Source organism: Pieris brassicae, chromosome 7, assembly GCF_905147105.1.
Source record: "Pieris brassicae chromosome 7, ilPieBrab1.1, whole genome shotgun sequence".
In the NCBI taxonomy this organism is placed as follows: Eukaryota; Metazoa; Arthropoda; class Insecta; order Lepidoptera; family Pieridae; genus Pieris; species Pieris brassicae.
The window spans coordinates 17,167,199-17,189,251 of NC_059671.1; the positions used below are offsets into that span (position 1 = coordinate 17,167,199).

At 33.5% G+C, this 22,053-nt stretch overlaps 1 protein-coding gene across 3 annotated transcripts in view; it reads left to right on the plus strand.

The window, feature by feature from the left end:
* The first annotated feature begins 2,646 nt into the window (after window positions 1-2,646).
* Window positions 2,647-22,053, plus strand: part of LOC123712345 (T-box transcription factor TBX20-like) — a 36,844-nt gene continuing 17,437 nt past the window's right edge. The window contains exons 1-4 of one of the 3 annotated variants that reach the window (XM_045665370.1): window positions 4,018-4,157; window positions 4,420-4,483; window positions 5,146-5,394; window positions 7,492-7,777. In XM_045665370.1, the coding sequence (XP_045521326.1) occupies window positions 5,166-5,394; window positions 7,492-7,777 (515 nt within the window). In that variant the 5' untranslated portion in view covers window positions 4,018-4,157; window positions 4,420-4,483; window positions 5,146-5,165. Of the gene's footprint in view, window positions 2,666-4,017; window positions 4,158-4,419; window positions 4,484-4,641; window positions 5,395-7,491; window positions 7,778-22,053 lie in introns of those variants that run through there. The other 2 variants (XM_045665371.1, XM_045665372.1) reach the window with 2 other exon arrangements.

A 22,053-nucleotide genomic window follows, 5' to 3' on the forward strand; every position in this document is an offset into this window, starting at 1 on the left:
GGAAAATCGAGTAGTGCGAAAAATAAAATATTTCTTAGTTATGTATGATTTAGTTTCATTTAAGTATATGTTGCTTTGGTTTTTGTATTGTTAATACGTATAATATATAAGTATAATATTTTCGGTAAGATTTCGTACAGGCCTTCCTACTGTTACACTGTTTTTAAACTGGGACAGAGGACCGTCCTTTAATGACTATATAAGTTATTTTATTGTAAGCTAAGCAGTATATATATTTAAATGCCCCTGTGTTTGATTTTCAGGTCCTAAGCGAACGTAGTCTCCAAAATATTGCAAATATTGTATCTATCTTGGCTAATGGAGAATCTGCGAACTATCAACCCGCCAAACTGTCAGCATCCTCACTGGGCATGTTACAATTCAGACATTTGTATTGAAATTAATACGTATAATTCAAAAAAGACTAAAAATTATGTTTGACAATCTATATAGACAATTTTCATAAAGCAGAAATATCAATGACATTCCGAACGTGTGTAAAGTTGTAAACCAGTTCTTTTAAATTATGAAAAATTAAACATTAAAAACATGAAATCATTAAAGTATTAAATCACGGTGTTTAAATAGTACTTTAATTTTGCAGTTTTCTATTAAATAATTGAACGAATTTAATATAATAGATTAGTCTATATCTAATATTCGCGATTAATAATGATAAATCAATTTTATAAAAGTGTGATAATACATTAATTACATTTTGTAACTACAAGATTAGTAATAAAATAAATGTATTAGAAATCGCTACTAGTGTGACCACGCGTCTCCACTAACCCGAAACAGTGTCAGCCAAACGCGGAGAGCTTGGCGTTTGCACATTATGACTACGTGGATGTTGCCATAGTATTAATTTATACCCTTTACTGACCATTAATAACAAAATTGCTTGATAAAGACCTTAAGGAAATGTAATATTTTAATTAAAAAGTAATATTTATTTCCTGTTAAAACAAGAGCCGCGTGCTTGGGCGTTTTCTAGGCTTGCCCAAGGCTCACTATGTGTTGCTACTGGAGTAGTTAAGGTAAAGTTTGAAAAATCAAGCAGGAGGAGATAATAATAATAATGGATCGTCCAATTATAAGGTTAATAAAAACACCACACCATTAAAGGATTCTTAACACTTATTAAATAAAAAATCTGTGGTTGGCTTTAGGTATGGCCTTCAGACTTCTGATCTGTCGTTAATCTAATAGGCAAGTAGCTGATCAACCTTCTGTGCCTGATATACGCCGTCAATATTTAGGTTCTAACACGCCGGTTTCCTCATAATCTTTCCTTCACTGTTGGAGCAAATGTTAAATGTGCACATAGACAGAAAGTCTATTGGTTCACAGGATCTAATCTACCACCTGAGGAATGAGGTTCGCACACTGAAACTACTAAGCCAACACTGCTTTAGCACTTATAACTTTAAAAAAGTTTTTTTTTATTAATAAGAAAGCCTTTCTCTGACAGAGCTAACGTTTATCGTCGCATTCATGTGACTCTGCTTTTTAGTCTTATTTAAGAAAACAAAACAAGAGAAAATCATCAAGAAAGGTACAAAGCGTAGCAAAAAGGCTAAAAGGTTGGGCAACCATACGATTTAGTCCCGACGGAGCCGTCTGTATTGTCACCCCACCCGGGACAACACAAGGAATCGAATGGAAGATTTATATTGTTTGCATTGTCTTTAATCTTGTTTTTCTTTTACCGCAGTGTGAGCCTTTTAAATGTATTTATTTTTGTATATACTCAATACGATAGGGTCATACAATTAAAATTCCTTAGATGTAAAAAAATATACATGTTATGTCTACTACTATTTAGTGATGATTGTGACGTTCATCACTGATACGGCATTATTGTGTCAGTAAATTTGATACTTGATACGAAAAACTTTTATTTAATATACGTGTCTATAGTGAGACATCATGGAACATTACGATCTAGCCTAAGTTAAGACTAATAAGTAATATAAAACTAACCTAAACTAACTAATTTACTATAAAGGATAAAAAAATACTTACTAACTAACTATTACCAACAATAAAGATTTTATTAAGGGGCATCCTTTTTTAACAATTATATTTTTTGTGAATAAATGAAATGACGCGTAGGAAATATTAGCCGCCATTTCGCGTGTATTTCTTGCCATGGTAACGAGGTTGCTTTCATAATAAGTGTAACCATGGTAACACGTTTTATCATAACGATTGATAACGGCCCAAAATCCCAAAATAATTATAATGCCTTTGAAAGTATTTTAATTATATAAAACCTGTAAGCTTAGATGTTTTATACTTTTTACCTATGTCTTTTAACGCAAGTAATTTGTAAAATATAAATATATATTGAAATAAAAATTTTCTACCACGTTTGTTAGTAGCAACATAATATTAGTATTAATGTTAAACCAACTGCTACAGATGCGTTACTTTACATGCAGTACTAAAAATTCTTGTATAATTTCACTGCCAAAGCCATGAAATTTTAGCATCGGCCGATATTGAAACACAAATCATTTGATATTTCAAATATTCTTCTGATTGTAACCTTTGTAAGTTATGGTACAAATTGGTGGGATTGTGGTTGCTTTTGCATTTTGCTTGTTCTGTTACATTTAAATGTTGTACCTACAATATTCAATACAGATTAAACAATAAGGTAAAAACAGTTTAAGTTTTTTAGAAAATAATAGTTGATTAAAATTAAAGAGTTAACAACTTGTAAATTTACAATCAATTTAACTACTTTTTGACGTTCATAAGTGTACGCGTATACCTATATGAATAAAGACATTTTGAGTTTGAGTTTGAACTTCGTATAGGTAATCTGTGCTAGGTTATATTATATTCTATATTTAAATAATGTTTTAACTATGCTCTTAGAAGTAAAAACTTGGATTCCGTCCAGTGTCTAGGAAATGGAAATTGAATGTCACATTGATGATACTGTGGAGAGCAAGAAAAAACACAGCTTATTACTACTTAGCGGGGCCCTATGCACTATAAATCGTCATAGTACAATCAACTCTATACTATTGTAATAAAGTACAAAATTCAATGGCAAAATGTTGTCCCGCCTCAAAGGGGCGTCTCTTCCCCCTTCGAGAGAACGATTCATACTTTTTAATTTTTAATCAGTTTGTTGATTTGTAAAAAAAAGTAAGTGACAACTTAAAATAGTGCCCACTGATATTTTTAAATGTAATTTATTATTATTTTATCGTAAACAATTATGAAAACGATTGTTATGTATTTAAAAAACAAACAGATTAAATGATTCCTTATACTTGATATACAATATATTTTTATACAAACGTATATTATTCAGAAGTTTTGTATCAAATATGACATTTGAAATGAAATTTGTTTAACTATTTCGCTATAGGTTATAGATAATGACTAGGCAATTTTATTCATATTATAAAGCAGCGTATTTCAGTTTTATCTAAAGTCATCTGTCACTTTTAATCACTACACTACACACAATTTTGTATATTTGTTTTTTCAAACACATTACGGCCTGTTTACGAGACAATAAGCCAATCCTATTTATTTAGTATACACTTTATATGACGTATATTTGGGTAAATATTACAATGATGTTAAAAAATGTTTTGGCAATTGACGAAATTACGCCATTTTGTTTTTTCATTGATTTACCCCACCTAGCGACCTAATAGAGGGTATTTTTTGTAATTATTTATCTTATATTATTGTATACATATGTATTTCAGATTTTCATTAGAATAATATTGTTTTGTAGCAATTTAAATACTGACGACGTAATAGGTCTAGAATATTTCACTCATAGAATGAATTAATTAGCTAGGCACGTAAATTCACAATTTAAACGAAACGCATAAACAATTACTGATAAGATTTACGACAAACCGATGTGGTTAGTTTAACCCTATCACACTTAATAAATTATCATAAACATGCCAAACAGACTTTCAGACTTTTAATTTTCCGCAATTTTCCTTCGTCTATAAATAACACTTAGCGTGCTACCCGGGCTCGATTTTTGGTAAACTTTAGTTTAGCATAGGTTGATGTGTCTAACTATCTATTTTACAAATGTTTATTTTTTAACAGTTAATAAAAATTATGTTAAAACGAAATGAAGTGAAATTAAACCGAAGTTTATGATGGTTAGATTATTTACATAACATAAGTCATTAACCACATTTTAACATTATGTTATATTACATATTTATTCGTTGAGTTAAAAATTGTTTAATATAATATAGAAATCAAACCGTTAATAAGACCAAGTCAAGTTATTAGACAAATAAATTATTAGATATTTAAAAAAGGAAATAAACCAACCTAATTAGGTATTAGGAATACGTTAATTAAAGTCATTGTTTATTAGTGATTAGTTAATAATTTGCTTGATATAATTTTTGGTAGGCCGAATTTTATCTTTGGCAACACTGGCGACGAGGTCTTAATAAACGTAGCTAAAACATGGTTTGTAAGTATTTTGGTCCATTTTGGAATTTTGGTCATAAATAATTTTTAAAGGTAAGTTTAATATAAAAATATCACTTTTCTTTAGCGACAATGTATAAACTTTAAAAATATTTCTGGCATTCTTTGAGACGTGAACTGGATACGCAAGTAATACGGCAGTTTATGCCAACCCATTAATGTTTCACATCGTTATAGCCGATTAAAGGCTGCCATAATACAGAGTTATTTATTTATCCGATATAATAGCGAATAGTAATCGCCGGAACTTGCTGATCTCAAAATGCATCAAGTAACAAATACTTTGATAGGATCGACTCACCGTTTAACAAGAGGCTTTTCAGTGCGGCGGTGAGCCATTTAGCGAAAATAGTTATCACGCGGAGAAAAACTCGCGAGCGAGAGGTCTCGAAGTGCCGCCAGTGCGAAAGAGACGGTGGATATAAGAAAGAAATAATAAAAAGCGTGGTCGAAGTGTGGTGGCGTAGGGCGGGATGCAGGCCCCTCCCTGCGACGCGTCGCCGCCTCGGCGCTACTTGACGCCTCAGTCTGAACCACAGCGCGCTATCTCGCACGCGCGCCTGCTGCATTACCGCGCGTAAAAAGTTTGACTATCACCGAAACTTCGCGAACTATGTTATTTTAGTGGACGTCGCATCGTTTCAGTGTATTGGTTATGATCTGTAATGGGATGCACGGTCGGTGACGTGTGGGCCCGTAGCCGGTTTCCTGAGGTGGCCAGCTTGATGCTGCTTCAGAGTGAGGGCCGTGAACGGCCAGCCATGGACGAGGAATGCTCTGCCCGGCCCTGTGCCACTGACTTTTCGATTGCGGCTATTATGGCCAGGGACAGGCAGGAGAGGCGAGAGAGACGAAGACATAGAGACCCTAGAGAAGATACTTTGACGCCATTAGGTAAGTCTTGTTGGATGGGAGAAATAATAGGAGTAAAAAATAAATTCTAAAGAAGACAGAGCAGCGTCTTTCTAATAAAACATCTTTGTCTGTAGTAAAAATTAGATACAAAATGAAGTTTTAAAATGATTATAAGATCTTAACTTTTCTACATTAGCTTCCGTTTCCGATTTCGATTCATTTGGTATCCTTACCATTTATTCCGATCTTATAATCGAGTTAATATTTTGAAAAGTATAATAATATTTTCAAGCTAGTGGCACATTATTGATGTCAAGGGGGGCAGTCCTAATAAATTTGTGATGTAGATACAATCCCTATAAGGACTTACGAAATTATTAGTTTCAGTACCGCGTGAATTGAAGTAAAAAAATATTTTTCACGATAAAATATTTTTGGGGTCGTGAAATAGCAAGACTATAGTTAAATTTAATAGGTTAAATCACGACTAAGATTATTATAATATGAAACTAGTTTACTAAATCTAGTAAGATATCAAAAATATTATTATCTAAAAATTCTTGCCAATCCTAATATTAAAATATATAATAAATAACCAAAACTATACTTCGACGATTTATTGTTATAACTGTTTTCGGCAGATAAAATATTAATTCAAGCACACTCAAAAAAAATATTTCAAAGTGAAAAGTTAACAAAATAACTAGAGAAGTATTATAGATTATATATATAGATTTATTATGCATTTAAAACGTTACCTTGTTAAATTTATAAAGATTTTGTAAACTTTTGATTTACGAAAAACGTGCAGTTTTTGAGAATATTTTCACGGATTCGTTTTTGTTCAATAGATTTTGTTGATACTACACCCCACATTTAGAAGAGACAAGAGAGAACCAACGTATACTCTCTTCCCATACTTTATCATCATCATTAATGGCTGTTCAGCTCCTGATAGACCTGCCTCCGCAAGCATCTTTCGCAATCGGAATCTCGTGCTTTTTGAGTCTATTATTTCGAGGTCCCTGACAATCCCACCAACGCAGCCTTGGTGTACCGGGTTTTCTCTTGTCACCGGGTTGTGACTTCAGTAAGGACAGTTGGGTACTCTCTTCCGCTAATCGTAAGTCCCAACCATTGGAACCTGTTGCATTGTATGAATTAAATCAAATCTTTTTTTACGAATCTATTTAAAAATATAGAGCCTACTTTAAATATGGCATTTACAACTTACTTCCGGAGTCAAAACTGTATAATTAGATGTATAAAGGCTGCAATTATGTATTATATACGATACAAATTTTGATATCAGTTTGAACGTTAATACATTTAAGATCTCTAGTTTTCATGGCGAACTGAACTTAATTATTTCACGTTTTATTTAATTTCATATTAAATATATAAAATTTCCTTAGTAGAATCACTTTAAGTGGTACCTTGACAAATCGACAGCCTACATAAATGATTTGTTTCCTTCCCTTGAAGCCCCAAAACCGCCATTACTCGAAATCTTACAATAATCAGTGAGTCTCTGCAACCCGTTTCAGTATATATTATAAGTTCCTCTTATAAGTCGAAATACTTTATTGGACCTTTGGACCTCTATCTTTTATTTTGCGACCTAAACAAGTCGATAATTTGAATCTTATAAATAAAGGCATGTTTTTATTCTAATTATGAGAATTTCAACTTTTCAATTTTTTTATTTAGTATTCGTTATAATGAATAAACAACCTTTTAAATTTTCAGCCAAAAATAAAACCTATATAAAAAAAAACACTCGTACAACCTTAAAAGATCTAGGCCTCAAATTTTTGTATATGTTTCGTGATTATTTGTTTTTTGTAATAGGCACGTAGGCTCCTGTGTTTTACACACGACGCGACGTTAAGTTTTTGGTCTTGGCCGCTTTGCGAGTGTTATATTAGTACCTATTGATTTTTAATTTATTGATATTTATTAACCTTTATAAAGAAAGTATTTATTTTACACTGGGTGAATAATGATTACTACGAAATACGAATAAATAATTTGTTAATGACGGTTTTAGGACAATTTCCGCTTAGATAAATATTATAATTAAATATAATTATTAAAGTATGAAAACGGAACGTATACCTTTTAAAATGATTACAGAAAAATTCGTGGATGCTACCGCCTCAGCGTCAGGGTCACCATCTCCTCCTCTACCGGAATTCGACAGAGATTCCCCCGTAGATGTCTCATCTACGTCAGAGGCTGGTTCCATGGGTGGAGGTCCTGGGGGCTCCAGGGCTCTCTCCCCTACCCCAAGAAACCCCTTGCTCGCCGAACGATGGTCCAGCGAAGAAATGAAACACATACAATGTCATTTAGAAACGAAGGAACTGTGGGATAAATTCAATGAACTAGGCACAGAGATGATCATTACAAAAACTGGAAGGTGAGTGTTTTTTCAATGTATTTCTTATTCCAACTCAGTCTAAAGTCCAATATTAATATTCATGATATAAAACCGCAATCTGTGTGTCTAGTACAGAAGCCAGTTCCGTATTTATTTATTTATTAAGACTTCGTTCCAAGTATATAGAAATATATTACAAAATAATTTCCTGAAAAAGAGGGCGATTGGCGGCTTTATCGCTTTCGAGCGATGTCTTCCAGGGAACCACTATAGGTATTAAAGGCGTCACTATTTTCAGACTAGACTACTCTTCGTGTTACCAAATACCACATGTTTAATGGTAAATTTGTTTTATACAGAGAAAATAAAAAGAAATTAAGAAGCTAACCAAAATTATGTCAATTGTCATTATGATGAATTTAAATTAATCTAATAATACTTCGTTAACTAGGCGTTAAATAAAAGCTAATTTATACTAGGAATATGTGCGGACCAGAAACGGTATTATGTTATTATTTAACCCTATAGAATTGAAATAAGGAATAAACCTTTATAATAGTAATTTTTAGCAAAAAAAATGTTAATCAATTAATAACGTTAAGGCCTGTAGTCAGCAAGTCATTTTTATATGATTTTATAAAATGCTATATATTAGCGGACACGGCAGACGTTGTCCTGTCTTAACTATGAATATAGATTATCAATATAATAACTCCGATCGAAGCATTTGTTTTAAACGATATTCATTTGTTTACGTCCTCTTTGACGCTATTTGCTGCACGCATTCTGTCAATATTATATCAAACGCTATTACGGTTACATCAAAAAATTTTGAATACTTTAAGCGCTATGCACTGAAAAAAAATGGCTATCGTAACAAAAGTCAGGATAAGTAAATATGGTGGTTAAGTATTCTTAAATTTTCCATATTTAAAATCGGTCCAGCCGTTCACGCGTGACCAATGGAAATATGAATTCATTTTTATATATACAGATTACATAGCAATTCATTTGTATGGTGTATGTGACCATTTTCTATACATTGGCGAGTGGAAAATATTTCCCATGTAATGTAGGTAATCATCAATATTTATGGTCTAGGCATATTAAAATCCCTGGTAGATAAAAATGTATGCAGCTGCCATGTTTAGAACATATTCCAATAGTTAAATTAGTATTTTTTGTATTTAGCTGACGGTGGTAGGTAAGTGGTAATCGGAAGCGTGTTTGTAACGAGACGAAGGCTATACACGATAGCCGTTATGGTAGGTGGTAGGTTTTCAGTGGTGCGAGGCATGGCCGTCGCGCCTCGGGGCAGAACAATGGGCAATTGCCCAACACTGCCCGCGATCGAACAAACGAAATCGGTGTTCAAATCGAGCTAATTAGCTCGAAGATTGTGCAACACATTTAGATGACTCTTTATAATTGGGTGGTCTATTTCACTGATGGTCTATTTATGTAAACTAATTAGTCGTCACTTGGTATACTAACAATCTCAAAGATGAAATTTAAAAGGGGAGGGGGAAAGGCTCGAGTGGTGTGGGTGTCTGAGTAAAGGGAAGAAATAGGACTGAGAAATAGGTCTAGCTTTTTGCTACAATATCATTGGCACAGTGAACATCGCAGTTGGCGACGTTATCGCTACGACGTAAATCACCGCGACAGCTCACCGATCGTGACAAATTCGCTAACGCGGCCTTTGATAACACCTGCCGCCATTTTAGAAATACGCCTTATCACATTTACGACTTTATTCATACCTAATGATCAAGAAGTGTAACATAGTTTACCTTTCCCTCTAGACGTAGGGTCATCTGTCAGCGTAATTAATTTAACTGTGAAAAAATAGGCCATAAACGAAATCCCCGTCACAAAGGGATAATTTGCCACACGCGCGCTCTGCCCCGTCGATTAGCATAAATCTCGCCAACTAACCGTCACAAATGAACGTTGCCTTACTCAAAATCTGCGTGGCTAAACAAACAGCGGTGGGCTGTGGGCCGTGGGACGTGGGCTGCGGCTCGGCGATTCGCACGGCGTTCGCGTCGCGTCCCTGTGACGCGGTGACGAAGCGCGACGAATCGCGGCCGTCGCCCGCTCATATAAATCAGCATTATCTCGCAAGATAGCCACGACCCTGCTAGCTCGTGTCGTTCGAAAAAATTAATGGCTCGGAAAAACGATTCGCTTATGAGGGATCTTTCAATGTAATTGAATTGTTCCACTGAGATCTCATTGTCGCAATGTTTTGCTGAATCAGGTGCTTACGTTATTGCTTACTTAACTTATTTATCCTGAACTATCTGTAGTAAATAACGACAATATACCGAAAAAATATCACTATGTACTAGTTCATATGGAGTACAATTGCACTGAGTTAGTCAAACACACGCCGCACTTCTTGATATTATGCTATACGTATATTATGTTAATATTATTATTTCCGATGCATTATTTTAGTCTATAAAAGTCGCTTGATATTTTTTAGATGTGGGCCTTAGATTTTTGTATCTGTTTGGTGATCATTTGTTTTTTATAACAGGCAGGTGATCAGCCTTCTGTGCCTAACTCACGCTGTTATCTTTCTCTAAGGCATATCAGTTTCCTCGCGATGTTTTTCTTCGCCGTATGAGCTAGTGTCCTGCCGTGGATCGAAACTGCGACCACATCTGATATTTTTGTCTATACTTTTTTGTGTCTTCATAGTATGAAGTTCATACAACTGTATTATAAATTTAATACTATTATTTTCTTGTTTCTTTATACACAGAAACATCTACTAAACAATAGGAACCTCGAAAATTCAAATCAGTTTTCACTATAAATTCTTAATTTGCATATGGGTCACAATAAAAATGCACACTAGCCCGGCTACTGCATTCATCCCCATGAGATTATCATAACAGGCGTAATAGAATGTAAATATGTCCGTCTGTGTAGCTAATGCGGTAAGCTGCGTTTTAAAACCCGTCTCATTGTTGCTTAAAGCGATCATTTTTCATCCGCTCGGCAAATATTTTGTCAGATGCAGTTTATTAGGTAATTTATATACGAATTGGACGATTAACACTGTTGGATAACTAAGCATTAGTACATTGTTCGGTTTAGGACTTGAGAATCTTGACTTTTTAAACTAAAGACTAACCTTATCGTCCCTGTGTCCGTGTTTAGGTAAACTTTCCAATAGACAAAGGAAAGCCACACTGAAAACATAAAAACAAACACGCTAAACTTACTAAAAATATTATTGAATTAATTTTTTTTTATGTTTATTCGCTTTACAGACGTTTAGTGTAAATGTCAATTGTCATTACCGTAAGTCTTTGAATTTTTGAGATACTATGGTCATATGTAATATAATAATTGAGTATTACACTGAAAACCTAAAAAAATAAGATAAAATTACTAAAAACATAAAAGTCATTATTTTCATCTTTATTGCTATATTTAAAGAAACGCAAAAAAAAGAGATTGGACTTTTGACGTTTAGCTTATATGTCAGTTGTCATTATCGATGTTTCTCAATTAAATGTTTGAGAAGCTGTGGTAATATGAAATATAGATAATTGAAAGCTCATAGCTCAAATGATATCAAAGAAATACATAGTGGAGATGTCAGTTTGCCAACACATTATAATCACAAACTTGGCACACGACAACTCTCTTGATTTACTTCTCACCACTACCCTTTATATAAATTCACATTTCGATGATAAACGCGAAATATTACGTCGCGACAATATTACAATTTAATTGTTTTCGTGCTTTGATGTTAATGTTTACGACTTCATGAGTATAGGAAACTTTGATGAGAAAGATTCACTAGAATCCCTAGTATAAATAACATAAAACCGACTATATTATCGAAATATTATGACTGTGCTGTCAAATTATTTAGATCAACTTAATTTTTAACAATTGCAAGACACATTTTTTTACGCATGTTCCTTTTGAATTCTTCAATTTATTGTCTAGATCCTATGCCTGCTGTATAATTGTTACAGTGGTGTGTTCTAAAGGTTGCGAGGGTCGGAAATAAAATAAATTTGTGCAAATAAAATAAATTGTGATAATATTCGTCGCGCTAGGTGCACCGCGCTTACACGTACGTTGCAATTTATCGCACTCGTACGATAATTGTTGATATACGATCGCGATCCGACACTGTAATTGTCAACGCTTAATCTTCTAATTGGCTCGCATTTGCCAATGCCAGCGTGTCGCCTCGATTCGCGAAAGTCCGCGATTCGAAAAAAAAAGTTCCAACCATTTTCGGTTATCGTAAAGCGCGATCCCGCGACGCCCATAAAAGTTGCGAGGAAGAAAAGCAATTCGCGACGCCAATTTCGAGAACAGTAAAAAGTTCGTTTCACAAGTGCAACTTGAAACGGCGTTTAAGAGCGAAGCAGGGCGGCGCCCACCCGGCAGAAAACAATTTGGTATTTTATCGGCGGTGAGGAGGCGCGGGTGACCGTATTGCTGATTTATGTTCGCATTAGTAGACTCCGCGAGGTGAACGCGCAAAATGCACGTGAACATCGCTACGTGTTAGATTACCCTATCGTTATCAGCTCTTGTTTGTCTGCTTTTTCTTAAGGTATGTTATAGTTTGATTGTATGTAGACAAGAATTATTTTTTTAACTTTTGCATTACAATCAAATTGACACGTACTTGTTGACGCAACAAAACATGAATTCAGTAATTGTATTAACGAAATAAATTTTCTTTCAATCAATTGTTCTTCTAATCCAAAACAAAAAAATCCAAATAATAATTCATACAATCTAATTTGCTTAAATGAAGGGAGTTTGTGAAACGCGAACATTGTTTAACTCGTTCCAAGTTTAAATTGAAAACGCCAGAACTCCTTAGTCCGAGTCAAATTTTGAACTTTGCCGCTGAATTGGAAATTTCTTTATAAATATCTTATTACGTTTAAATTTTGTGTCACGCCGCCGACACTAATTTTATTCTTGAGAGACGGCGTCGTGAGGGTGCAAGCCCCGGTGTAAATGTATGCAAACGGGAAACGCGATGTTTGAGCTGAAAACGACAAAAGAATTGGGGGGCACGGCGCCCCCTAGCGACGTTGACGCGCCGACACCGCCCCTCTAAAGAGCTCGCTGTCTCATTGCAAATTCACTTTACTTTGTGTCTTATTAAGAGATTAGCTGTCATTCTACCCGCTTAGAATTTCATTTTGTTAAAATACCATTCTGAGACAATCCTTTTCTTTGTGCACATTTTAAATACGTGAATAAAACAAATACTGTTTATTACAATTGTATTTATAATCCACGCATCGATAATGCATATATCCGTATAAAAGCTTTAGCCTATGTAAAAGCTCTAATCTCAATGAATAGGTCATTGTGAACTATAAAAAGTAAATAATAATTATGTTAAATTTCTCTAAATTTACAGACAGAAATTGAGAATAAAACCAGTCGTAATCTATCTGTTTTTTGTTACTTTTAAGTAACCCATGCTATTAAATATAATCAATATTTTTATTAATAAGCAATTAGGCACTATTTTTACATGGCTATTGTTAATAAAATGCAATCTAGGTTATGTGAACAGAACACATGCATTACACAAAGTGTGATTCATGTAAATGTACCCTTAGCAAGTCGGGCTAATCTGCCCCCCAACTCCCACAATATGGCGAGGGGAGACAGGGCGCTACCGAGAAAACGTGTAAACTAATTATGTACATTTTCGTAGCCAGTTATTTACATAACCCCGCTTTCACCGTGAATATTTCATTTCTTGTGACATAATATGACATCTGCTGGTTTTGTTTTGAAACTTTTAATTTTCGTATCACCCCATATCTAATGATAGGTTATTGTAAACGTTTTGGGAGTCATTTGACAGACACTTTCTACTTTATTTTTAAATACATTTGGGGATTCTTTTTGATAGGGTAAAGTATGGGAAATACTGATACAGTTATTACGCCCAATTTGAGCATTCAAACTGCGTATGATTTTGAAACAATTTAATTGAAAAGACTCTTAAATCGTAGACGGTATTTGTACTAAAGTGTTATTACTTTCACCATCAAAATATTTAGGTATACAAAATCTATGAAGTATCCTTGTTTAATTATGTGTCGCTTTATGCTTGCGGTAAACATTTTATTTGGTTATATATTTATTACCTATATCTACCTTTTACTTTAAATATTAAAAATAACTTTCTAGTACCGTCATACAATTTTTTTAACGAGGCCAGTTATCAAAAAAGTCTATGCCTATCGGAAAATTTAAAAATGGAATATTGCTTTCGCGTTTTGCAAGTGAACTCCGTACGCAAGTTTGGTAAAGGAAATATCAGGGCATTCATCCAAGTTTTAATACACACAGTTCACGCTTATTTATAAATCGTCTTAGCTGGAACTAATTTATGGAAGTAAGTACGCGGAAAATGTTTATTTACTTAGTCCACCCTCCGTTGACATCCGCCGTATATACGCTTATGTAACCACATAATCACTTGTGTCAGGCATTAGGTGCATTTTTATTATATACCGTGTGTTATAAATAAAAGCCAACTGTTGGAAGTTTTGATATGAATATTTTCTTCATTTCACATTTTTGAGGCAGGTTAATCTGTACTTTTTTGGAACTGAAGTTTATAAGTTACAAGCCACGGTAGCAGTTAGTCAGAATAAGGATTTTTGATGCTTTCTGTTCGGTGGGAATCGAGCTCATCCTGGGTTAAACACCACGTACAAAGCCGTGAAATAGGTATTTGAGTGTTGTAATTGGTTTCAATTCAGACTTTTTGAGTCTAAGGTAGGCTGGTTTCCCGACCGTTCGAGCGAATGATTAATGCGCATATAGAAAGAAAGCCCATTGGCGCACAGCCGGGGTTCGAACCTACAATCTCAGGGATGAGAGTCGCACGCTAAAGCCAAGTTAAAGTATCTTATGAAATTTCTTTTAGGTAATTTAAGTACGTTTGAAAATATTTTTAGCCAATGGTGTTAGATCACTTTCAAATTTAACGACGCTAAACTAAGAAAATAAATTTTAATATATATATAGCTACCGTAAACTTCCAATAATTTTCTATTGTAGGCATATTAACTGAAACGTTCTTTGAGTAAATATGTACAAATTAGTGTCATTTCGTTTGATGTTCGTTCAAAGAAAACTGTTTGATGTAGCAGTAGAATTTTATTGGTATACCATTGTCGGTCGGCTGAATTTGATTAAATTTGTAATAGGTATCGGATTTTTACATAGATTTGTATGTCTCCTATAGCACTGTCGTATATTACTTAAGTATTTTAGGATATATATTTTATCTAGGTATACCTTGGATTACATTATAGTATCAAAGAGTTTATACGAAAAATACTTTATGTGAACGAATTTTTCAAATCCATCCAGTATTTTTATGGCCTATTCAATGCAAACACACCTCTCCATTTTATAATAATATTGCAGATTTATATACAGATATATATATTAATGGATTTACTAGTAATACAGGCATTTTTTTAAATTAAAGAGGTTCCCAAATCTTACACATTATAATGTATTGTTTCAAATTAAAAATACATTTTTTTACTATACAGAAATATAAGTTTATATTAGCTTATATGAACGAATTATAAACATCTTATTTATTAATTAAGCATTAGGTTTAATTATTAAACTCCTTACTGCCTTTAAACGGTGTTTTAATGTTTGTTACCTTAGAATTAAGCGTGAAGTTTGGAAAAAAATCAAAATTTATACAACCTCGGAGGTTATTAAAAGACAATATGGAGATTATTTATAAGACAGACAATCAAATATTGCTTAGATAATGATAACGGTTCACCTTTAATTACATTTTCGAAATTCCGTCACTAGCACATATTGCTATTCTTTAGTAATTTCTATAACCTGCTTCACTGCTGCAACATGCCGATTTCAATTTTAAGTTTTTGTAACGCGCGATTCCCAGATCGTGACAGAAGCGCTACATGCATAGAACTATATAGAAATTCCATTCAATAACACAGAGATCAATGTCGCTACTGCTTTTAATTGTTTAAGAGTTTCATTGTTCCGAATAATGTATGCCTGTACACGTTAGGTATATGAAGAGAAATTGTGTATTCAGTACTCTTAATTGCTATCTGAAACCTTTAAATACGAAAAAAACAGTTTATGACAGTAATTATAATATGATAAAAACAAGCAGATCATTAGAGCGTGTTTATTTATAACCTGTACACGTAACTTGTGTTTCTTTGGTCTTCCTGTTCAATGTTTAATCCGAAGTTTATCTTAACGCCACCGTATAGATAGGTTATATATACCTAGTTTCCTATGTTCCGCATTATATGTACATGTTAACGTGTGGAGGCGACGTGCCCTGAGCTAATGTCGACGGCTTGACGCTAGGGTGCGCCACGTTGCCAGTTAAAACGGAACATGTCAACGATAGATAACTTGTGGAAGCATCTCTTGATAAGAAACCGGGTTTTATAATTTGATTCAGTGAGGTCACTACTAAAACATACACTGAACTAAACATAGTTCCATCTGTTTTCATCTTAGCGTAAGTATTATTTGACGGAATGAGACGAATAATGTATGAAATAAGCTCTTAATAAAAATAAAACATTTCCTTCATATGTTACACGTCCACAGGAATTGGTAATTAGTTTTAGACTGAAAAGTTAGTTTAGTAAATTTGTATTATGGTTAAAGTTCTTCATTTAGGCATTTGAAAGTATACAATAATAAAAACATAAAAAATTTGATTAAAACCAACACATTCTTAAATGATGCAATAAATCTTTTGTCACGAGAATAACTGTCGAATACAATTTTTTAAATCTTATCATAATTTTTATTCTCAGCTATTTTAAAGTATTTTATACGCTTGTAAAAATAATACAATGCGTAAGTAACGGTTATGAAAAGTTATAGTTTATTGTCATTAATAGTAGACGATTTTTACTTGCATAACAACATATACAAAATTATCATTAAAATTATAATAAGTGCAGTCTAGATTCGCGTGTGAACACATTTCACACCAACATTCACTCGAAGTGAAAACATTCTAAGTATAGACTATTATCTTTAATAATATGTCCATTTACTAATGACGCAACACTCAGTTTGCAAAAGAAAGTTAATTATTACCTTACACTTGTTGATAATGATTCTTTTATTAAGACTTTGTGTCTGTAATCTATTGTACAAAAAATTCATTAGGATTTAGTGTAAGAAAAACACGTTGAAACTGCTTTAAATTAAAATATTATTTTAATGATTCAAAAGCTATGTCCCAATATATATTAAGACTCTTTTATACTGTGTAATTATGTCTGTGACTGTGACAGTTATTTAGTCTGTGCAAATTAAACAGCTGGACTTAAATTCAACAATATTAGTTAAAATACGAAATACGTAAAAATCTAACATTGGTAAGCCAAACTTTACTTGCCTCGTCAATTGAATTATTTATTCACACGTCAAAAATAATAAACATGACAGTCAACTTAATCGAATAGCTGTCTGCAATATTTGCGGCTTATGGGCGACCTGTGCTATAGAGATCTAAGTGTATCAGAGTGCAAGACTAATATTTTGGTAAATATATATATATATATTATATTTAGTAAACTGGCAAAAGACTTGTAATACTTTAAGCAATATTGTCAACAAAGTTTCCGATTTCCGTGTCGACTTAAGGAACTCCTCACAGGTGTACCATAGCGAACGATTACGTGACTAAATTGCGGGTTTTGCGGGCATTAACGCGGATTCGGGGGAAATTATTTCGACACGTTCTTGGTTACGTTTTTCACCCGTGTAACCTAAAGTTCCTTTATGTACTATAGCAATTAACTGGCTATAATGAAATGGTTCAGAATTTAGACAATACTGAATGTTTTAAATATTCATTGAGAATTAAAATAAGTTCATAAATCGAAATAAAAAAGAAAACTCTCAAACTTTGTAAACTCATTCGTTAATACTCGAACATTCAATTTCGAGTTTTTAATAGATATCCAAATTATTATTATAACTTATAATATATTATATCAACAAAAAGTTCTCTGGTAAATCTAAGTCAGGGTAATAATATAAGCAGAAATACCCGTTATTTTAATTACACACATTCACAAACTGTTAAATGGTACGTAAGTTCAGTACATTTTATCAACGTACTAAAACATTATTAAACTTTGTATACTGTCTGAAGCGGTGCTGGTCTAGTGGCTTCAGCGTGTGACTCATCCCTGAGATCGTAGGTTCGATTCCCAACTGTGCACGAATAGGCTTTCCTTCTATGTGCGCATTTAACATTCGCTGCGGAAACCTGCCTTAGACCCAAAAAGTCGACGGCTTGTGTCAGACACAGGAGGCCGATCAACTACTTGACCTATTAGACCGACAAATGATCAATAAACCAATTCAGAAATCTGAGGTCCTGATCTAAAAAGGGTCGTCAGCGTCTAGCGTCACTGATTTTTTATACTGTCTAATTAATGTTGGATCATAGGTAATTAAAAAAAAACAATGGCGTTACAACTCTTGCCCTTGGTCTAAGATTTCTGTATCCGTCATATCAAAGTCCGACAGGACTTTAAGGCATGGCCTAATATGCAGGCATAGCTTAGCCTTGGCCAACAGTGCTAATATATAAATATTTACATATATAAGAAAATATCAGACTGTTGAAACGTAGACAAAATTCAAGTTTCAGACTAAAACGAGAGCTGAATGTGGCATGCAATGTGACACCATTAGTACAGTGTCGACAATAAAAGCAATTCCACGCGGAATCTCGCGCAGTGCGTCGCAAATTCCAACCGTCTACGCCCTTTGAATTGTAATTCCAGAATACAAAAAGATTCTAAAGTCAGCCTTATATTAAAGCTTTGTACCTTATTACCATGATTATACATTTACACAACATTTAACTAGAACACGACTGATAAATTAGTTTTAGTTACCACCAAAGTGAAGAGAGAGGCATAATTGAATGTTCTTGTTATCGTTAATTCATCAAAGATTCTTCTTCCGAGTTAACATTAAGTAGAAGCTCACGTCCTGGCTTCAGATTTCTCTGTTCCGTTGATAATTTTTCTTTAAAGACAAGGAGTCCTATGTGTTCTGACGGCCGCCCATGATCTCTCGCCTTGTACATAGGACTAGACACACTATTACCTAATTAGGTTAATTAACTAAAAAGGTAAAGCTTATTCGAAACTTATATAAAGGTCTTTGTTCAACCCCGCTTGCATGGCGTAGATTTGATGTGGATAAACACAAATACTAAACTACTGTTGTTATAATTTATCATGAGTTTATATAAATTGACATGAGTGAAGTTTCATATATTTTATCACATTCTTCATACAGTAAGTAACTTAACAGACTTTAATATAGACATATAATTTGAGTCGTAAATAGGTTAATATCCGTTAGTCCGTAATTACAAGCAACCATTATAAATTTACTGTGTAATTAAAGTACGCATGTTTAATATTTGTTTAAAATCACTAATTATTTCACCACAAATTAATACGTATACATCTGCGGCCGTAGTTATGTTACCTTATAATTTTCTAGTTGTGTCAACATGGCGTTTGTTTTATGAGTTATAATTGTAATTGCATTAAAAATATTATACAATTATGGAAATTTTACATAATATCTTACATGCATGGGGTAGTCTGCTTGTAATTGCCCTCTTAGTTATTATAGTTACAAGTTTAATTATAAAGCAGTATTGGCTTCTGCGTGTGACTCTCATCCCTGAGATAGGAGCCTTCGTCTACGCACCAATGGACTTTCTTTCTTAATATTTGCTAGTAGGGCATTAGAGCCAAAAGTTCAACGGCGTATATCACACAAGGCTGATCATCAACTTGCCTATTAGAAGAAACAAATGATGAGCCCGATTTGATCTTTTAGTTGAATTGTGAGTTGTGTTTTGTTTTACTTTATTCTATATGTCCAGGACTATTCGTAATGTGGTGTTGGAAGAGAATTCTCAACCAACTAAAGATCATCCAAGAATAGTTCTATCTATATATATGTTCTGTATTCTAGTTTCACCATAGCTAACAAAAGTTTTTTTATAAAATATTGCTTATTTGCTTTTGCAATGGCAATATGTTGCCAGGTATAGTCTCGACAAGCTGTTAATGGTAGGAGAAGTCGGGGTCGATAGCCCGTTGTTCTGACAAAATTAATACAGGCACACTTTCAGTAATGAAGACTACAAAGAAGAAGAATACCAACAATAAGCTCTTTAAAAGTTTATGAGTTGTTGATCATTCTTAGTACTCCATGTAACATTTACATTAATCATAGGATTGACAAAATGCAAGGATTTGAAGCCAAGACCTCCCAGGAAGAACAATATTTCACTATGCGCCAAGCCTCGCCACGCCCAATCAGCTCATTAAGCGACTAACTCTCATCAATCTTTCACACATCCAAAAAAACCATGAATTTTGAAACGTCAAATATAGAGCTTCAAATTTCACAAATAGTTTAACGGATCGTATTGATGGGAATAAATATGTTTAAAAGCTGGAGAATTACGGAATGTTTTATCCTATGTTTGATTCATTGTTATGAGATTTTTGGAAGTTCCACTCCCAAAGAATTTGGTAAAATTCCATTAACGGTGGAACGGGACCGTCGCTTAAAATTATAAAATCCTATCCTATGCAATATTCACTATTTAATGTACTTTTTATTAGTACCAATAGAAAGATCTATTTTATCTATAGCAAAGCTCGCCACAGATTACACATCGAATAACAGATTCAAATTAAAGTAACAGATGTGTTCAGTTTGTTTATTCCTAGTGTAAATTATTAAAGTCAAAATATCCAAATCTCTGGATATGTTCAAGGTCATCGCTGAAGCATGGATGTGCGAATTAAATTCCAATAAATCAACTCTAATTTTACGTCATGCTTAGAATGATTGGCAGTCCATTTTCCAATAATCTTATTACTCATGGTAATTTGTCATCGCGTACAGCCCGGACCGCCCAGGCCCATCAGAACCAAAGACATTACTCAGACAAATTAGTCAAAATGAATACTAGATGTTATTTTCATACTTGTTATGACACTAGAGCGATGTTGGTCAAGTGGTAAGTGAACGTCAACACAAAGGTTGGGCGTTCAGATCGCGGCTAAGACATCGTGCGGAATGTCTTAGATGTTAACTCCTTTTGCTTATTATGTAATTATCGTGTAATGCTTTTAAAGGAAAGGTGATTACATTCTTATAGGCACAGTGCCTTTATGGCGTAGGAGAGAATTTAGACCATACGTTTTGACAATAAGTATAAATATCTTGAATGTTCTATGACATTTGCATGCCTATTTATATGGCTGATTGTATTTCTTATAATTAATCAATCTGATTATCTGTTTACAAATAAACAATTAGTTATTATTATTAATTGTAATGCAGAAATATAAAATCAATGATACAGAAATCCGAGGGGGTTGTAACCCTTGTTGTTTAAGACATAATGTATATTAAATATGCTTTATCATTTTTTAAATCTTAATACAATCAACCCACCAGCAATTCTGTTCAAAATCTTACAATAAACCTATTTCTATTAAACGATAATAATAAATATTTAACTTTAAATAACACCGGTAGTAATTAAATAGAATTTTAAACATCTTTATTAGTGAAAAGTGTAAAATTACTGCGTCAATCGAGTAGGCGACGAGTCGTAACCACGTCGAGTTAAACAGACAAGGATGCCCCGTATCGAATGCCTCGACGCATCCATCACAAATCCACACACCATATCGGCAAAATTATATCTTTTTCTACGCAATGGCACCTGTTTACGACCACCATCTTACTCTGGTATATTGTTATAATTCGTAGGAAAATATAACTCAATAGAAATAATTGAATTACAAAAACTTTAATAAATGTTTTAAATAAAAGAAATTTGCGTATGGATCAAAGTTGCCATAACGAAAATTACGATAACTATCTATATCTCCCACAAATGATTGTATATACAATACATGCGTATTGATAACATCATTGGCTAAGTCATTATTATCGCATTACGTGAATAGCATATCCCTAATACCATCGAATATACCAACCATAAAAATCTATTGTCGCCCAATGTTCATATGAATGGTAATTTGTCGCATAAAAATTTATAATTTCACCTAAACAATCATTCAATGCATTAGCTGTGCATAGTTCAATTAAATTAGCATATATGTATGGTATTGTATTAACAGGACTGAGCAATAGTTTTTATCATAATTATTATCGCT